This window comes from Electrophorus electricus, chromosome 10, assembly GCF_041902795.1.
Source record: "Electrophorus electricus isolate QZ-2024a chromosome 10, ASM4190279v1, whole genome shotgun sequence".
Classification (NCBI taxonomy): domain Eukaryota; kingdom Metazoa; phylum Chordata; class Actinopteri; order Gymnotiformes; family Gymnotidae; genus Electrophorus; species Electrophorus electricus.
This window is the reverse complement of record NC_137506.1, coordinates 28,073,194-28,094,107: the sequence shown is the minus strand read 5'-3', so window position 1 is coordinate 28,094,107 and position 20,914 is coordinate 28,073,194. Positions and strand designations below refer to the sequence as shown.

Genomic DNA, 20,914 nt, shown 5'->3' with positions numbered 1-20,914 from the left:
CAGTATGATGGCAAAGCCACTAATGCCACAAAGTCAGTAGGTGGCAGCAGACAATTAAAGAGGTTATGGAGCTGCTGTTGTGCAGGGAAATATGTGATGCATGAAGTGTAGTCACAACCCACCAAAACACAAAAAATTGTGACTCTAACCAAACTTCCAGTTATCTCATTTGTTATGCTTTCTTCCCACATATTTGATACTTTGTTCTTTGCTTTAAAGCCGGTACTCTTAGGATAAGCCGTATGGGCAGCCTGCTGAGCCTTGTTGTCTTAGTTTGCAGAGTATAGAGTTACCGGGCAGCCCTCAGGCAGCCTGAGAGCCTGGGCTTCTGCGGCGAACAGGAACAGGGCTGGTAGGCCGGGCTGGCTAGGTAGCCTCGCCCTCCTTCTCTCCATGCCAGTGCATGAATGTCCAGCATGGTCATCCATAAAGCAGCGTGGACATTTTTATTGAGCTCACTACGTGGGAAAGACATTAGCCAAGCCCACCTGTAATAAGCCAAACCACATACATATGGCTCGGATCTCCAAAAACAGCACTTCCACTGGTTGGCTTGATGGATTGGACAGTGAAGGTGGAAGCTGGCCATGTCAGGGCCACAGACGGTGCAGAAAAAACTGCATAGACCATTCACTTCTCATTAGATTCTATTTAGACATATTTTCTACATATTTATGACCCCATGATCTTGGATAATGATTCCATAAATCGTATCATTACCATTATGTGATTAACTGGGAAAATGAAAAGTTTATTATTAAGTACAGCCTTTTGTTAATACCTAAAAAATCTGAAACTGAGACAGTAACTAGAGGTTTGTAGATAGTAAGTTTTAGCATGTTAAGTGCATTCATGTGTTCCTTAAACAGTCACAAACCCCATGAGATGTCATAAGCATTGCTACAAATTGAAGTACCGACCGACTCCTCTTTTTATTGTGAACACATGGTGATCCATTGCTAGACCACAGCGATACGCCATTCACAGCCACACAGATGATATCTGGTGACGGTCAGACAGCAGACATTGACATTTATTGCTGTTCCCATGTCGCCCAAGCACGTAACAGGGTGATTAGAAGTCACAGCTCCGCACTGAATTTAGATTTGCCAGGAGATGACAGTAAGCGGCAAGCTCTTCCAAGACAGCACAGATGAAAGAGAGGATATAATTAAAAGCTATATTTCCTTTCCTCAAAGCTCTCTGTTTGCGTGACATCTGACATCATCAACGGGACACTTAAGCATGGCGGCACTGAGTGTGCAGCATGGCTCTCTTCTTCTCTTTTCTCATTTAGTCCATTGTCTAGTTCATCTCAGTTATCCATACACTATCATCCTCTGGCATTTGGTTCCCAGATGCCCCTGTCCAGGGAAGTAGCTGCTGAGTGTGTAGAATATCAGACTGTATCCAGATAAGATCTGCAGTCAGATATTATAAAACCCATATTATGGAATGCTTCTCATTTAGTATGACAGGGATTTGTTTAGGTAGAATTAATTTGAAACGGTTGAAATCCTGTCTTCTCAATGTGCCCATCCCATTTTAACTGATTAGTTTAGCTTTAGTTTCCTGTTATTTGTATTGTTATTTATTAGACCTCAAACGCCCCCAGTATGCAGACACATGACTGAAATATAGTTGTATTGTGGTGAAATTCACTAAAATGTACACCGCATCAGCACTTTTATTGTAGAGCCAGATATTTTGGAGAGCTGTAAGCAAATGCAGTGTGTAATATGGGTAATTAGGTTTTGTATTAATTCATATAAATGTTAGGTTTTTGTACTCCTAAGGACTTTTTGTCATTAAGGTTAATTGTTATAACCAAGGTTAAGTTTGCAGTGGTTATGCAGTGTGAAGTGGTGGTCCAGTCAAAGAGGTACTGCTCTAGAATGAGCACTGAATGCTGCCCATTGACTTGCTACTGTTCAAAGAGCACTGGACCGGTCGGGGGTCAGCAGCCAGCATGGTTACTCAGAAACCTTCTGTTTGCCTGGGGCAACTTGTCAACCTGGCAAAGACATGGGGAGACTTAGAGTTCATTGATAAGATCATCAAACTTGTAACCACTTCAGTCACTTGGGCCTTCTAAGTCTACTCATATTTTACAGCAAATATTAAGTGATATCGTATTGCTCTGTTTCGGAAACATAAACGAAAGCGGGGTGGGGGGGGGGGGGGTGAAGGTGGTGGGGGTAAACATGCCAAATGTCCCAAGGGAGAAAACTCTTCCTGTGGTTGGCAATTTGTGATTCATGCTTTTGATTACAGTGAAAATATCTGTTAATATAAACACAGAGAACATTTTGGTCCTTTCCAAAGTCAATAACCGTGTCCTGGGTCAAGCCTTGCCTCCCAGACCTGCAGTCTTCATTCATTCAGTATGAATGAGTCTAGAAGGCTGCTGCTCTGAATCCACTTTCCCGGCTTTGATATGACTAAATTACCCACTATTAATGTCCAGACTGCTAAAGCATGTGGGCAACAAATGGAATTTCCTTCATTCTTGTAACCCTAACTTGCATATATGGCCAGGGATTTTAAGGGTTCGAAGTATCTCTCAAATCAGTTAGGTTAGCTTTTGGACTCCTCTGATTGAATGCATGAATGATGGTAAATATGTGAATCTTTTTTGTTATTGTTGAACAACATTCCAAACAAATGCACCTTGCAGATACCCTTTTGCTGGCTGAGGTAGGATGTGCCGACAATGATGGTTTTATTAATAATGCAGTAGTCCCTTCTTCAGAATGCTGAGAAGGGCCAGGCTGCTTTAGGCCAGTGTTGTACTGAAAGTAATAAAAATTTCTAGAATTTCATTGGTCAGATTTCCTGTTGATTTGCTAACAGACTTACATTGCAGAACCCTTTCAAAATTTGACCAGAATGAGCACATACAGAGCAGCGACTCCCTGCACCCATACTAATGAGCGGGTTTGTTTAGTACCACTCAGAAATGCATCCTATAGTAATCAAGAAGTTTTATAGTAGTCTATTTGCATGTCAGTGGGTTTTTTGTTTATTTCACTTTATTTATGAAATGTTTATTTGTCTGTCCACTTTTTTGTTACCTCTTCTGTGAAGGGTTAGAAGGTCTGACTGCACACCAGCGATATAATGACTTTGCACAACTCAAGAGATATTGGTTCAGCTAATAGAGAATAGACTCAAAGTCTAGGAGATGCTTGCTGTCTGATGTTCAAAATGCAGAACGGGAAATATGTTCCATAGTTCTCATGGCTCCTATTTAAATCCACTGAAATACAGTAAGATTATTCTGGAAGCTTATAATAGGGTAGAATGTGGACAACCTCAACAGCCTTGTCTGGATACCTACTCAGCCCAACTAAGATGATCAGTGTTTTTGGTGTTAAGATGTGTAAGGATGGTGCTCTTCATTTGGCCATTCAGTTACAAATAAGGATGTTGTCCAAGTTGATAAAAAGCAGCATTTTCACTTCTCTCAATATAGACTACTAGGTTTCTTTTCATCGTCATAATGTTCATTTGTTGATGGTCGTAAAGGCTTGAGTTCTTTATTTCAGGATTAAGTCTTCCTCATTTGTACCATATAATTTGTCAGTGTAAAATTTATGAAATTAATGACTGGCCATTGTGGGAGGTCATGACACTGCACACAAAAAAGATTAAGTGCCGACCAGCAAGCACAACATGAACCCTTAAAGCAGTGCTTCAGTGTTATACTATAAGCATGAAATCAACTTCAGTCAAGTTGGTAGACCTTATAATCGTCTATTGGGAAGTCCAGGGAGACTCGTACTCAGTGCTCACACTGGCCTCTCTGTGCTGTTAGATAAACACGTCGGAAAGCTAGGCTAGGAACCTCTGGGAGGGGAAAAAATCTGAATCGGATTTGGAACGTGGGAAAAGAGGGGTAAGGAGTGGATGGGGAGAGCTAATGTGGAGGAGTGCACAGGTCACTGCCATTAAAACTCATTGTCTGATCCTAAGCACACGTTCAAGAGAGGAAAAACTACCACTGGCAGCAGATGTTGGTTTTAAGCAAATATTATTGACAGGATATTTTTTGTACAAGTAATGACGAATACCTCAGCTAAGCGTAAAATGATTTACCATGAGTGCTTATTTCCGGGTGATTTTGGAATACCCTATTGAAAGTGAATCATTTAGACTGAAGCTGAACCGAGGTTCATAAGAGAGAAGCTCTAGCATTGCATTCTCTAAGACCAAACTGTAACAATTACTAATTGGTCTTATGCATATTCACCAAGATCAATCAACTGAATACACTATTCACAATTCTCAATCAGAAAACTTCTAGGTGCTTCCACTGAAAAAAATCCCACCAAAACAAGTTTCTATTTGTTTGTTTCTTTAAATGTATTAAATGATATTTTTCCACAGTAATCCGAGTCCTCAGTTTTTGGTTTGTCTTCATTCTGAATTTTCAGTATGTCACTAGAACATCACTAAGTAGTGTTTAATCCACACATTTGAATTCAAAGCAAGTACCCCAACATATTTTAAAATACTTCAATTTGATCTAGTCTTTTCAGTTTGGTTAACCTTTGTGCACTGTTTATAGCTGCAATGTGGGAATTTTTCTTCATTTTGAATTGCTTGCCCATTGGACATACCTGACAGAATTCACAGGGTAGCCTCTTATACCTGTTTGGAAATGGTCTGTTCCACATCATAACCTAATCTGATTGTATGGCATGAGCTCATTGAATTGTAGGTGTTAGGCATATCATGCATCTCAGAAGCCCGGTTTAATACTTCATAGTTCATACCTTGCTTCTCTCCTTCTCAAATGCACTTGCTCCCTCATCAGTCTCTCTTGAGGGCTGGTATTTTATGTGATAAAATGATTTAATGTTCTGAGCTCTTTGTATAGTTCTTACCAGTTCACCTCCTTTCAATACGTTTTTTTTTATCTCTCATGTCATGTCCTGCAGGTCAATCAGTGTCTTTATCTTTCTCTGGACACCATTTTTTATGCTTCACTTGCGCGACATGGTAAACGCATTCCCTCTGTCTGATACTTACGGCAACCGTAAGGCCAGGCGCATTTTTTCGTTTTGACCAGAATCTCATCAGGTGAATAAAGTACCTTTGCTGTTGCTGAATCACAACAAATGTGTCTGAAATAGTCGGGGTGGCTTTAGAGATCACTTCTTATGCTTATGCAGTATAATCTGGTGAGCCAGTAGGGGCCCGATGGCATGCAGTTTCCAGGCAACACAAAAGAGTATTACGTACAGCTGATTATTGCTTACTGCTGAAAATTATTACAGCTGTTATTTTCTTTTCATTTGTTTTATTTGACCAGCATCCTTTAATAAAACAGATCTCTGGGCAGGTAGCCACATCCAACGATATCTGCGGAAATGTCAGAATAATACCATCAATGTTATTTTTGCAAAGACAAAATGATGTTTTATATTCCAGTAACCATATATTCTGTGATGTCTCATGATGGACCATTTAATCTTTTTATGTCCTTAAAACTGTTATGAGTTATTTCTCCTCGTGCTCCTCCTCTCGCCCTCTGTCTCTCATTAATAAATGATCTTCAATCATTGTTCACTACACTGATAAATAGCATAAGCCCCTCCATGCTTCCCCTTCCTTCCTGCTCATTTCTCCCTCTGTCTCCCTCTTGCTCCCTCCCCTGCTTGCTCTTTTCTCGCTCTTTTCTCATTCTCTGCACCCATCTGTGGTCTCATGCCTGCTCATACCCTCTGTTGAGTCAACTTTACCTCGTTCAGCGCTGCATGGATGAAGTTAATATCAAAGCCTGCCAAACACTGTTCAGGATCTCAGGTTACCGGAATTGTTCAACGGGGCGTAATTTTACCTCTGCAAAGAAATAATGAAGAACAAGATCAAGATGTTGAAAGAAAACTTCACACATGGAAAACTTGCCAATTTAACGTGACCCTCAGATCACTAACCATTTATTTTCTTTCTTTTTTTAATCTTAGAAGTTCAGATCAGGCGTCTACAATCAGTAAACAAATTAACATCACATTTCCCAGTGGTGGCGGTGATGAGGATGACATGAAGATACTAGCAACAACGAGCTACCTATGTTGACAATGGACATTGGCTTAAAGACTTGTGGCCCCTTTGTGCTTATCCCATTTTCAAATTTTTTTGCTTTTAAGATGCATCAGTGATGGAGTCGGACGTGTTTGGCCTGAATGGCCAGATCGAGCACAAACTGGCCTTCCTCTTCGAGCATGTGCCCCGAGACATGCATGTGGTCCTGATTGGTCACTCAATTGGCTGCTACATTGTGCTGGAGATGATGAAGCGAGACCAGGAGTTAAAGGTAAAACACAACTTTTAAAGGCATATTCCCCAGTTGTGGTCATGTCACATGCTATATTTTGATCTATGTTTGTCCATGCTAGCCAATTAAAAATGAATAATAAATGAATAACCAATAAATACCTGACCATCTAAGTTACATAGGACTGTTACTTTAAAATGCCAAGGAAAGACACAGGAGGATGAACTAGATTAAGGTAAAGCTGGAGTAATAACTTGTCTCTCATTGCAACTCAAGGCCACGTCTGGAGGCTGTTGGCTGCTGTGTTCTGGTTCTTCTATATTAAACCATGTAAATAATAACTAGTGCTGCCAGAGTTCCCCTGGGCAATCCACAGAAATGTCCTGGGCCACCTTGGTGATATGCGACCCCAGTGGGGCTTGGGTGCTCAGCGAGGCGTGGTGCGCTGGGATATGCATGTTCCAGAAGTGCCCCGAGATGCCGTTTCGAACAGGATAACGAGACACTTCTGTTCCCTTGTGCCTGCTGTGCTGAAGGTCAGCAGATTAAATAACGTGGAAAAGAACCTCGATTTTCTTGCTCCCCTGGGGCTTTCCTTCTGCTAAGAGATGCTCTTCATCATTTTTATTTTTTAGCTTTTGCACTTCATTGATTTTCTTTTTTCACCCTCTCACGTCCTCATTTTTTAAAATTAACTACTTTTACATTTCAGTCTGTTGCTTTCATTTTAAAGGAATGTTTATTTCCTCTACCAGCCCCAGTACAGGTATGAACAGCCCTATTTGTAATGATAAGGGCTGAATTATAATTATACACAATATAAATGTTCCGCTACTTAGAGAAGACACTCATGTAACAACTTCTAAGTAATCTTTTGAAGAAAAAAAAACAGACATTTTTATACTTGTAGAAACAGATGTAATGGCGTTAACAGGTCATAACTATTATGTTGTTGATGCATCATAGTAAAGCCTGAGATGTGGTGCATCTTTTGCTGGTTCTGGTGTGTAGCTTTGTGGTGTGCTGCTTAAAGCCAATCTTGGTAACTCCATAAATCTCAGATGTGGACCATAGTGGGTTTTTTTTTGTTTGTTTGTTTTAATTTGTAGAGCAGAGTTACCAGCAAGACCAGTCAAGACTTGCTGTCTCATGACACAAAAAAAAAAGTAAAAAAAAAAAAAAAAAAAGAGTTCCTTCACTGCTGCAGACTGCAGCTTGGTGATTATGTATGATGTGTGATAATCTAAAACTCCTGGTCCTTTGGGCTGCAGGGCGCTGTTGAGGCCTGGGCAGGCAATGGCAGCTGCCCCTTCAACGCTCTCCCAAATGCTGGCACTGCTCAGTTTGTAAGCGAGAACAGCACGAGGCATCCGGCACACAGCCAGGCGCTCTGATTGTCCCGCTTAATGCCACGGATGCAAAGTTTGGTATAAGGGACAGAGAGGTGGATGGTGACGGCACCAGTCCAGCTGGAGTTTGTCTGGACTTTGCCGTATTTTCATCGCTGACTGGTCAATGCTTACTGATATGGCCTCATGCAGGTCTTAGCCAATCAGGTCAGCTCAACACAGTGACCGTCTTCTGGCCTGCTGCTGCAAATGTGCCTCTGTTGTGCAACTCTGGTCCAGCCTCCCTCGGGGCTGCTGTCTGTTCTGAGATATCAAGGTGAATGTTTAGACTCTGGCCTGTCCAATGAGCAATCTAGAGCGTGCAGCAGACGTGTCGGGGGCAGTAGCCCACACCGGGCTCAGTAAGGCTTTTTCTGGCCTCTGTATTTTTGAGATTATGCGCCAATAGAGGAGTATAGCACACAGTCCTTGAAGGTAGCAGCCATTTACAGTCGGCCAGTGCAGTGGCTAAGAAACTGTCCCTTCCTGCCTGTCAGAAATGACGGATTGTTCCACTCAGCAGTCACAGGCTGAGACTTGCATCTAGTTTTCTTCAGTCACTTATTTTGACTTTATTTCTTCCAATTTCAGTCAAGTCAGTCAATAACTGCTTTTAGATCATCTTTTTTGGACTTTTGACTATAATTCATTTGTAAATTTTTGCTCGTTCATGGTATGTTGCACAAGACTCTTTGCAGCAAGATTTTGGCTAATGTTATTTGATGACATTCTAAGGCAGCGAAATCTTCAGTGGTCATTAATTTCCAGAATAACAGAATACAGACATACTAGAATATTTGAAAGTGACGTGTTTTTGGGGGGTTTTTTTGTTGGTTTTTTTATTACCAGCCACACTTTATGCAACTAGAAAAATCTTCTTATTCCTTTGGAACTGATGTTGAACACATCTTTAACAATTAGTGTGAAGAAATATTTGTTAAACAAAAGACGTTGTGATTGGAATGCTTATTTCAGATGTTTAAATGGAGTCATTATCTAGGACAGGCAAAGGAAATCGTTCAGATGTTCAAAAGGGGGAAGCCGTGACAACTTTTGTCATTCTGCACATTGGAAATCTACATTTTTCCTTAGACAATAAAGCGTGTTTCTCTCATGAACGTGTGTGTGTGTCGCAGCGCACTGGGTGGGCCTTTGTTCAAGGAGCAAGGGTCAGGTGGACGGGTCCAGACACACTGGCTTTATTTTATGATTCATTCAAATAAAACATCATTACAGTCGCTCTGCATGCCAGATACAAAGCATAAACATTACAGCATATAGTGTCGGCTCACGTTACAGTCCCAAAACGTTCCAGCTTTTAAAAGCCCATATGCTTAAATCCTCTTAACATGCCATCAAGTGTCTAGGCTTTTAGTGCATCCTAGTATAATTGATCGATTGACTGATCTCAGTCTCCCACTATCCCATGATTATTCCCAAAGTGCTGCTGGCAGTTTTGGCAAGTACATAATCCAGTGCAAGTGGATCAATTGGCAAGAAAAATGTTTAAAGACCTTCCAAACTTGTTCTGCTCACAGAACATGGGCTGATTGCCACTTAACTATTTGGCAGCTTGTTAGCCATTTGGGAGATTTGCAGTGTCTAAAGAATTTGTAGTGTTTGTTAAGGCCTTAATGAAGTATGAGGTATCTAGGCAGGCGAATAGCTGGGATGTTGCTAAAAGCCTACTAGGGTAAGATTAGTGATCGATAATGATTGATGTAAGTTGACACTGTTTATACAATACTGTGCCATATAAATTCCGTGGATTTATCACTCATATTGGCTGTGCTGCTGGTATGGGATGATGGTTTTTATTTTTATTTTTTTCTATAATATTCATGCCAATATTTGTCCACATCTTTGAGGCATAAACTGCTATCTCTGGACAGGAAAGTCTGATCTGCAAAGTATATTTTTCTGAGGTAAAGTAGTACAGCCATTTCTTTGCAAAGGACCATAAGCGAGAGCAGGTATTTTGAACGGCCCAGACTAAAGTATGACTCATTGAGTCGCCGCTAGACCAGATCTGTACACCATTAACATTCCTCCACCGTCACATTCATCCCTCAGGTCAGTGCAAATCTGTCTGTGACATCTCAACTTATTTCACCTCCTCTGGCCCAGATGTTGCTGCAGAAGATACAATGCTCCCCCACCTTTAGTAAGACTAGAAACAGGACCTTGTTGTGTGTGAGTGTGAGAGAGAGAGAGGGAGAGAGACTGGCTGTCTTTCACTGATTAAAGAGCCCCTCCCAGAGTTCTATCAGATTCCTTTGCATTCTTCTGTGCATTCTTGCGACCAGCAGGAAGTGGTGCTGCTTCTCATCAAAGATCACCTGTTCCCCACACACCCACTCTGGCTCACAAACCACCAACCCCCACAGCTGGAGCTCAGAGCCTTAACTTTGGCTCGAGCTTGGAGATAGTGGTCATCTGAGATGGATTTTTCAATGGCCTGTTCTAATCCTGATTTTTAGCAAGCAGTGTGGTCAGTGACCAATATAAGATTGCTATTTCCATGTGTCTTTTAACACGAGCCATTGTAGAAGAAAAGGATGGTATTTCACTAAAACTATTAAATAGTACAGATTAATTTACTGTGTGATTTACACAATAAATTACTACTTTCATTGTAAGACATAAAGAACGTAGTGTTATTTGCTCTCACAAAGGATATCGCCAGTTTGTCATATCATACACACGGCACTACTTCATAAACCCTTCCCACACAGCTATACTAATTTGATTTACTTAATGAGTGAGAGAGTGTGATGAGTGGAGCTAAAATTTTAACATCATATTTTACTGCATGTGTGTTACAGCCTAAATAAAGCATTAAAATAATTTAGTGTTTTTGTCCTTTATATAATTTAAATGCAAGGTAGCAACCCTACTTCAGAAGTAACCTAAATGTTGATGGCACTAACATCACATGAACTCTGTGTCTTTTGGGGGGGGGGGGGGGGGGGGGTTGTTTTTTATTTTTGGATTTTGCCTCAGATATGAGTGAAGTCATAGGATTTTGTTTTTGGATATCAAATTCATCATTTGTTGATGATGCTGTGGTTTAAAAAAAACAAAAAACGGCCTGATATATCATCCTGACAGTATATTGGTCGGCTACTACTTGAAGATGCAAATATTTTTTTTTTAATGAACAATTTTCTTTTCATTAATGTTCCCAGAAAAGCTTCATATTCCAGTCATGGGCTTCATGAATCAGTGTCTCACCAGTACCTACAGATCATCTTGTTCCTATACTGTTGTGTAGAAGTGCATGGGCCGTCTGACAGAGTAATTAGTGGTCACTGTGCAGGTTCAAACACTGACATGAGACATGGAGCTATTGTGCTCAACAACGGCATCAAGCTTGGGAAGATTAAGCTTCATTCTTGTTTAGTCTGAGGTGTAACATTTTCTCAAATTGAACTCGGGCCACATTCTGTAGCATTTCTTTCCTTTGGCAGTGGCCTGACTTACTAATAGGTGGATTTAATGCTGTGAATATTTTTGCTATTAAAGTGTTTTCTTTATTTCCTTATCCTATAGTTTCTTACTTGCAACACTGCTATGGTTAGTCTTCTTTAGAAAATTTGAAGGTTGTCATCTGTTATTATTTACAAGACAATCTGTGCTGAGAATTTCACTTGTAGAACCCAAGTACAATGTCATAGAAAAATAAACTGAACGTATAAAAAAAAGATCTCATTTTGGAGATGTTTTTCATTTTTTTTCTTTTAATATCCCAGTGGTCAAAGTTATATGGGTCAGAGGGAACTGTTCCTAGATCAATAGTTGTCTATTAAATTGGATCCAGATTTCTTGTGTTTGTATCAAAGAGTCCGCAAAAGACGTGCTACAAGTGAAAACCAACACCCTATCAGCTTAGTAGCACTATTGGGGTTTAAAGTTTACTTGGTTTGAAAATTACTAAATTACATTTGGCACTATATTTTGCTGGAAATGAAAGATGCTGCACTGCTTAGCTTCACTGAAAAATATTTGGCCTGAACTGCAAAGCCTTGCAACAGCAGACAAAGCACATTCACTTCGTCTTGCTCACTGAATGAGCGGAGCTACGTTCCAGTCAATGGCCAAGCAGAGACAGGTGCTTCCTGTTTCTGGAAGTTAGTCTCTCTCTATGTCTAGTCAGTCTTTCTCTCCTTCTCTTTGTTTTTCTCTTTTTTTTTTTTTGCCTCCCCCTCCTATCAGTTTCATAATCCACAAAACAAAAGGCTGTGGACATGACACATTTCCCTTACATACTCTCGCTGACATTGTGTAGCATGCAAGATGCGTCCCATTTGCAAGAAAAGAAATGACATTTTCTGTTGAAAGAAACTGCCTGTAAGGCTGGGGTCAGACTAAACGAACTCTGACAGGATTTTGTCCAAGCCAACCCATTTCCAATGTCAGGTCCAATTATGAGTGTTGGGAACAAGGAACGGGTCTTTATGTGACAGGGATGTGGCGTCTGGTACACCCCATGACAGCCCAACGAAAAGTCTAACATGTCAGAATGTTTTGTATTTTCTAGATTAGTCTGACGTCTATGACATTCCTTAACTTTGATCAGTAGGACATCAGAGCGCTCTCTGGGGCACGCGTGTAAACAGAACGTTCTCTGGGGCACGCGTGTAAACATGTTAAAAAGAGAGAGGGATGCTGCTGTTGCTGGTGGTTTCGTTTATAGTGATTGAGAAATCACTTGATATTAAAACATATCTTTATATTTTCATTCATTAAAGGAGACATTTCCCAAAACCCAGTCATTTTTTATTCCAGCCTTTATGTACATTGAAACTGGTAGCTAGCTACATTACGTAAATGTTTATTGACATTCATTATCTCAAGTTCTCTTTTGAAGGATCAACAATCCAGATTCATTTTTTTTCCTTTGTTTTCAGCAGCATATATTTCGCTGCTATAGTTATGATTGACAATCTTTTGATCCTCTTCCCCAGTGATCTACAAACACATGCAAGGATGTGAATGAAGATTGACTGGTGTCAAACAAGCAGTGTTGCCATTCTCCCAACCAAGACATGGCAAGAATTTATGGCACTATATTTGCCTAATCTGACAATAGCGACCATCATGAAAGACACAAATATAATTTGGTCTGAACCCAGTGCAACCAATGTATTTAATATTGCAGCAGAGCCTTCTTGGGACTGAAATCTATATATTTTAAGCAATCTCATTATGATGCCTTACCTGTGTGGGTTTTTTTTGGGGGGGCGGGGGGGGGCAAGGGGCGCATCTTCACTCCCAGTCCTGAAGAAGCATGGTCCCTGCATTTTCAGACCTTCAGCTAATTTGCTAAGGCTTCCCTGAGATAAATCAGGTCAGAACAGTGCTCGGCATTGAGCTCTGCACTGCTACGAGCCAGGACTGGGATCGAAGACTGGCAGCATAGATTTTAGAGAAACCGTATCAAAATTGGACAGCTGCAAAAACTTCCCCATGCTAACTTGAGCCTGCGTTCGCGGTAGGCTCACCCGAACTCGTCTTGAACGAGCGTACCATGAGCGTGTCCTCTGTCCCCTTCCCGACACAGGTGCTGAAGTCCATCATGCTGTTCCCCACCATTGAGCGCATGGCCTGCACCCCCCAGGGCAAGGTCATGACACCCGTGTTGTGCCAGCTGCGCTACGCTACATACCTGCCCATCTTCCTGCTCTCGTTGCTGCCCCGCTGGCTGAAGACCAGCCTGGTGCGGATGGCACTGCGAGGCTTTCACTCCCTGGACTCATCCATTATCCCAGCAGCTGTCGGCTTGATCGATGTGGACTGCGCTGGTAAGGCCACTCTCACTGTCATCGCCAGCACCTCCTCACTCGCTGTGATGTGCACTCAACCTGTCATCACAACACTGGTCAAAATATCCTTAGCAAGGAAAAAAATGTATTTGGGAGATTCTCTGTGAAATGTCCCCGTTTTGGATATGTTATTAGCAAAGGTTCAGGATATTCGTTTTGTTTCAGTATGTGTCTGTTTCCTTGGTTGTGAAGATGAACATTCTTCTCCTACTGTGATAGAGGGAAAAAAAATTTAAGACAGTTAGAAGTGGTGTCTGAATTAGGATTATGAGGATGATTAGGATTAGAATTGTGTCTATGATTAGAGACAAAAAAATAACAGGCTTTTGCAGAGTATAGAGTGCATTACCTACAGATACGGCCCTGTTCTGTAAAACTGCACTTCTGTCAGAAAAGAGAGATGAGCATTCTTCTCCTTGGGGTCCTAATGCTCTAAAGGCATCTAAAATGCCACTATTGGGCATTCTTCCAACCTTGAATTTTCAAAGTTATGCTTCTGATAAGAGGCATATTACCACGTTAGAAGGTGGTGCTTGTGGCAGCTCACATAAATGGAATCATTTGAGTAGCAGCCAACTTTTATTTATTAGAACTATTATCTAATCTCCAGGGCTTTCCATTTGCGGTGCAGATGTAGTGTTGTGAATAGGAGCAATTAATAGCCCCTTAGCTCTGAGGGGAGTTGACCTGCACAGCTCTTTCTGTTTCTCTGGGTGAAAGGCAAAGTGTTTTCCCTATCGGTCTTGGGAGGTGTATGATTGATGCTGTGATGGTTAGAGAGATTCTGCCAAAGAGGCCTTTGTAGAGCCTAGAAGGATTGGTGTGAACTCAGCTCTCATACTTGCTCGCCCTCTCTTTCTCTTTGTGTGTGTGTGTGGGTGTGTGTGTGTGGGTGTGTGTGTGTCTAAATAAATTAATCAATTAACTAATTAATTAAATAGATCTAAAAATCCAAAAAAGATTGTAGATGAGCAACAGCAGTGTACTGTAGTAAACGATGTAGAGTGTTGTAGTGTACAAAAAGTCTTCAGAGAAACATTTCGTTGTTTGGAAATGCCTTTCCTTGAAATTGAGAACATTGATGCTTTCATGTTTACTGCATGTGAAAATGGATAAAGTGTCTGTCGAGCCAAGATTGCTGATCATTTATGACCACATGACCTAATGAGGGGAACCACCCTAGATGGTCTTTAGGTAGGAGAGCGAGGTTCTCCATCACAGTGGTCCTGCATCCATCCCTGTTCCTTGTTTAGCTTTTGCTTTTTATTCTCTTCATGATGTAGGATCACCTAAAAAAAAAGAAAAAAAAGAAAAACACCCTCAGAGCATTTTTATGCTCTCAGCATTCAGGAAGGTGAGAGATTTGATCTGTGTCTCTCGCTCTCACTCTACCCCCAGCCAGGATTGTGGCCAGCGCACCAGTTTGACTTGCTCGTGGCAATGTAAAAGCATAGCATGGCCACTAGGCGCCTGTTTCCTTTAAGCGGCCTGGAACAACTTGGTGAATATGGCGGCCTGCCTCACACTTCACGTAGAACAGCTTTATGACCTTCCCCATCCTCTCCCAGACACCTGTCTGTGCTAGGGGAAAGTTGGCTAATGCTAGTGTCAATGGTGATATTTCCAAATCGTTTAGCATAAATATAAATATCAGCTTTTTCGCACTTAGAATAGTTCTACTTTATTAGCCTCATTCACATTGAGGACTGATAAAATCCGCCCAAAATATAATTTCCTAACATTTGTGCTTTCATACGTCCATGAAAAATAAGTTGGCACGTGTTTATTTATGGTCTTCGTCCACCATTAGGTGGAGCAGAACACTCGAGAAACTCCCTATAGGGCATCCACTCCGCTCTGACTCAGAGGAGGGCATCTGGAAGGTAATCTCATGCAGTGGCAGTTACACAACAGGAAACTAGAGTTTCTCATGCCTAGCCCAAATCCATTGCTTCGCAGGATGTGATGATACCACAGTGGAACATGGAAGTGAATTAATTTTGCCTTTGCTCTTACATAAAAACTATGCTTTTTAGGAAAGGAGATAATGTTACTCTTCATGCAGTTACTCTGTACAATATGCATAGTGGACTGGTTATATAAACTTGCTGTGTAAACGTCAGTCAGTGCAGGTTGTCGAGTTTGCAGAGAAAGAGCTTTTGTACATTCCAGTTCTTATTATAAGCCAAAATGCTGAAAACGTAAATGAAATGTAAATGGATAAGCTATCTAAATGGAGTTGGCACACAGGCATCATTTAAAGATGAAACCCCTCAGCTGAAAAACATTGGACAAACACCCAAAGGCACTAAAATGATCAAACCAAACGTGGTGCAGAGGCTGAAATATGTTCACTGTTTCGGGGTAACTTTAGTAAGTCATAAATTGACCACACAGATTCCTGATTTTGCACACTGGATTGTTTCGTCAATGGTTATATTGAATGATATTGAGGTTTTGGCTCCTTATGACCTCATATCCTTAGGCAAGACATTTTTGTTGAGATCTGAGAAACATCCACTCTGCTAGCTCTGGGAAAACATCTAAAATTCCTCAGATGGTCTCGGTTTTTGTTCTTTGCACAACAGTACTCCTAATCGGTGTATCTTCATTTTGTCTAATTTTATAATTAAAGTTATTGTGCCACATTGTGTTCTGCCGTGCACCAGTAATTGAATCATTGTAGTTCGTGACAGAAACTGACAAGAGCTTTACACCCTTCTAACAAAGGCTATTATTGCTGTTTTGTAACCTGGCCACTCTGATTCACAGGTGTCATTTCTCATGGAGCGCCACAAGGCATAGAAAAGTGCCACCCAAGTAGTTCTAGATTCAAGCTGTAGCTGAGAGCTAGTGACTATGGATCAGTCTCTCAAATTCTATGTAATGAGAGACGTGTTTATTTCTGTTATTTCATGGAATTGTCTCTCTCTAAACAGTAGTGTGAGATGGCCATTACTCACCTGCTTAGGTCTTGTTTGGTGCAAGAAGAAATCTGCATTGTGTTGTGGTGGCTTGTGACATTCTATCCCAACATGTTACTGAATTGGAAAGGGCAGAAGAGAGCAGTCTTGATCAAGTTTGTTTTTTCTTTAATAGAAGCACAATAAAGAGGAACATACTGAAATGGGAATCTTGTCCAGACCAGCGGCTGGCTGTTCCGTTTTTAGCGCGGATTCTTGCCAGTCTGCACAGTCAGCAGTGTCATCACCAACTTTGGATGCTGCATGGGCTGTGTGCCGCTGTGAGAAATGTCTGCAATGTTAAGGAATGACTATACAAAAGAACAAATCCACAAAAACATGTTTTGCCTTTTGAATTTTCAAGAAAGAACTCTTAAACTGGTGGCATGTTTTTCCTGTAGCCTTTCTCTTTTTGATTTTGAGTCTAAATTTTCCAGAACATTGTTTCAGTGCAGTGTCTTCATAATGTGAATAGATTCAGTTATATTCTATATGTATATGTGTCTATGATTTCATAAGTGGGCAAAAAATATGTTGAGGCTAGAATTTCTTAATTTTTCTTTTTTGCTACTACTTTGATGTCTTAGGTGATCTCACTAGGTGAGTCCATGTGCGTGTGTGTCTCCTGTACCTCTCCTGTCTGATGGTAACTAGGTGCATGTGTGAGGATGTGTAAATTGGCCTGGAATGCTATGTTCTGCCAAGCCCCCAGCCCAGACACCCCCCTGGAGATAAGTGAGATAGACCAGGGGATGTCTCGCACATCACTGGCCCACGACTGGCACACTCATCTCCCTCACTGCCTCTCCTCTCTCTCTCTCTCTCTCTTTCTCTTTCATGCTCGCTCTCTCTCGCTCCTCTCACTGTCTGATACTCTTTCTTTCCAAAATCTCCATTTTGCCTTTTACCATTCTAATTAGTCTAAAATAGGTGATGTTCAACATGTTAGGTAAATAATCTGTACAGGTCTAGTCTGTATTTAATCACAGTTTTGAAAACTGACTTGACCATTTGTTGGATCATAAGTTCGCACTGCACTGCCTGCATCTCGACAACTCCCAGTAACTAAAAATACAGGACTGCTCCTCCCTTCTGGAGACTTCGAAAGATTATCCTGAGGACTTTCTAACCTGTGTCTAAACACTTCTTTAATCTTCAACCCGAAAGCAGATTTTTTATTTTTTTTTTAACGAAAACCTAATGCCAAACAAGGTTAGCAAACTAACTTTGCTGGTATCTAAAACTTGAAGAATTGTTTGAGTGGGGTTATGTTCCTCCTCTGGTCAGCAGGAGAGGTTGGTTTGGGGGGTTTTGTTTGATTGATTTCCCCCCCCCCCCCCCGAAATCTATTGAAAATTTGTTGGATTCCAATTTGAAACACTGGTATAAAACATAATATTTGGTTCCATTTTTATTCTTCTTTTTACACTAGTGATGTCAGTCTTACTAACTTAAAAACAAGTGTACTAACAAATATTGGTAGTAGATGGGTCATTTTTTAACTATTAAGTATGAAACACTAAGTATTGGCACCACCTGACAGTTACATAAATCTTTTGGATTTTGGACCCATCAGTAGTATATATCTAACTTATGTAATTTAATACTTTGTTCTAGCAGTATACCAAAGCTAACTGCTAAGTGTAATTTCATTAAGCAAAATGATAATAAATAATCTATCAGCACCTAAAGAGGTGCCTTTCTCTTCAAAATCCTGGTCTGCATCCACATGCAGCGTTAGACCCCTAAAGCTTATATTGAGCTCTTCTTTCCTTCCATAAATTACTTATTGTACTTTTGCTTCAGACCTCTCTATGTACAGCCTAGTACTGCCAAATGCCTAACTAGCCTCTCAGACATTAGTAACCTGCCATTAAGGATTAACCTTGTTCTAAAACATTACAGCTCAGATTCACTTATGTAAGCTTTGTGGTTTCAGTTATTATTTGCTTTGCTTGACCTTTTTTGGTGGAGATGGTGTAGTATAGAAAATAGATGCCTGGCCTCCCCTCTTTTTTTTTTAGGCCCAAAGTGTTTACAGTTGAGGCTGATGCAGTTTTCAGATGATGATTAATATTTGGTGCAAGGCAAAGCGGATGTGTGATCAGACCCTTGCTTCCTGTTTGCTGAATGAACCCTGCAAGTAATATAAGGAGCTTGTTGATTTGTGCGCACACCACACACACACAGTTGCACTCTTGTGCTCAGACATGCATGTACATACACTCACACCCTTGCACTGGAAGGAGAGTCAGACAGCAGAAGTCCCAGCTAAGAGGAAAGTCCCAGGGATACAGGATATGAACGCCCCTCTCACCCAGACATTTGGCCTGGTCCAGACACAGGCAACAGGATCATTCTTACTGAACACTTTCCAGGGTCATGATGTCCTGCAGCATGTATTCACTTATGAATCTTGCACGTGTGTGTGTGTGTGTGTGTGTGTGTGTGTGTGTGTGTGTGTGTGTGTGTGTGTGTGTGTGCGTGTGTGTGCGTGTGCACATATCTCTCTCTCTATGTTCAGGCTTCTGAGGACAGGGGAGGGGTGACTAAATGACAGCAACAGTATGTTTTCATGTGAGCAGTAGAATGATGTGCCTCATCTAATGGTTCTAATAACACATCCACGCTAATGGAATTTTCGAATGGAACGTAAGATCAAAGGTGTCGGTTATTGGGTCTCTAGGGAAGGCTTTTCTTATTTCCTCTCCAGTATCTCCTGCACAGAGCTGCACTGAAAATTCATCATAAATGAACACGGCTGGAAAGGCCCACAGACCCTCGCACAGAGGAAGGGAGAGACCGTGTATCTGTCGGATTTCAAAGTGCAGCTCGCTTCTTTGAATAATGCGTTCATGACGAATGGGAACAGATGCAGTCTTCGCCAATGTGTTGTCAAAGCCTCGTTTCACCGTTTGTTCACAGAGGTGCTTTTGTCTGGGGGGCAGGGAGAATTTAGTCATCATAGTGCTTGCTTTGTTCATATTTTGTAAATGTTTATAATGTGGTGTATGTGTCCCTGTTTATCTCTCTGCCTCTCTGCATGTCCCTGTTTGCGTTCTGTATGACACTCACACTCTCTCTCTCTCTCTCTCTCTCAGCCAATGCTATGTACATGGGAAGTCAAGAAATGAAGCTGGTGAAGGAACGAGACAACTCCACCATTCGGAAGCACCTCCGAAAGGTACACTCAGCAGAATTTGACCAATGACGGACAGCAATGCAAAATGTGACAAATTAAGAAGCACATTCAATGACCGTATGCTTGTTGCAGGTCCACAGTGCAGCTTGCTACAGAACTTTGTGATTTTCCTGCAAAAACAAACAAACAAACAAAATCAAATCAGAGAGCATACAAAAAAAAAAAAACAGGCGCTCAGACTTACCCTAAATGGCCAACAGAAATCAGATGATCTTTGTGACAGGTTTGCCCTACACTCACCCACTGTGTGTTTGCTGAGAACACCTCAAAGGATATAAGACCAAAGTGAGCGCTATGAATGCACAGCCCTATATTACCCTAGCTCTCTCTAGAGGCATGAAGAATGGGGGGGGGGGGGGGTGCGCGTGCGCGTGTGCGTGCGCGCGTGCGTGCGCGCGTGCGTGTGCGCGCGCGTGTGTGTGTGTGTGTGTGTGTTTTGCATTGCCTTGATGATAACCAGAGGCCACATGGCTGGGATGTTGATGACTGGTGGACTTGATCTGTCATCAGTTAAAAAGGTGATATCATTGCCGCTCTCACTCTGCTTCTCATACGCATCACTCATCTTAACCCTGAATGTCACAAGACATACAGCACCATCCTGCTGGCTTAGATGGCCACAGCGGAAACTCACTTAAAGAAGCTCACCAATGAAAGCCTGGTTCACAAGGATTCTGGAAGTCAGAATGTTAAGCCTCAAAATGCGTGTCACACCTTGCATGGCAAAGGGAGCCGTGCTCTTCATCCTGCAGCTCCTGCTCTGTGCATGCCAGCCCCAACTTTCATGGGCTTTATAGAAGTCTGGGTGGTTGACACTACCAAGCATGGCTGGCTCGTTGCCGACCAGCAAGCTTACTAAAGTAATTTTTTTATTTTGAGAGAATTGTAGGTGAAGACAGGAGGTCGTGCGTGTGAACTCCTCTTCAGCCTTAAACCACATGCATCTGACTCCTTTAGTAGATTTATAGGCTGTGGGGAAATCGATCAGGCAGGCAGATGTAGAAGTAATCACGAGTAACTGGCGCAGTCCTCAAAAGGCCAAACATTAAGCAGTTTTTCAGCAGGGTCATGCAAAGCAGTTGACAAGTTAATGTGATCTTTCTATTGTGTGTAGCACAAGAAGGCTTAACAATAAATAGCCTTCAGGAGTCGGGGGAGGTTCCATTCCAACATACTGGCTCTAACCATAGTCATCATCCACCCATGAGCTACCAAGGAAAGATGGAGGACAACATGGTTTTATGGTCAGGCTG

The 20,914-nt window shown here is 41.5% G+C and overlaps 1 protein-coding gene across 2 annotated transcripts in view; it reads left to right on the top strand.

Annotated features, from left to right (window-relative positions):
• ldah (lipid droplet associated hydrolase) overlaps window positions 1-20,914 on the top strand; it is a 34,352-nt gene that overhangs the window by 11,381 nt on the left and 2,057 nt on the right. For both annotated transcript variants that reach the window (XM_027008897.3, XM_027008898.3), the window contains exons 4-6: window positions 6,156-6,322; window positions 13,235-13,475; window positions 19,561-19,643. In XM_027008897.3, coding sequence (XP_026864698.3) covers window positions 6,156-6,322; window positions 13,235-13,475; window positions 19,561-19,643 — 491 coding nt within the window. The remainder of the gene's footprint in view (window positions 1-6,155; window positions 6,323-13,234; window positions 13,476-19,560; window positions 19,644-20,914) is intronic.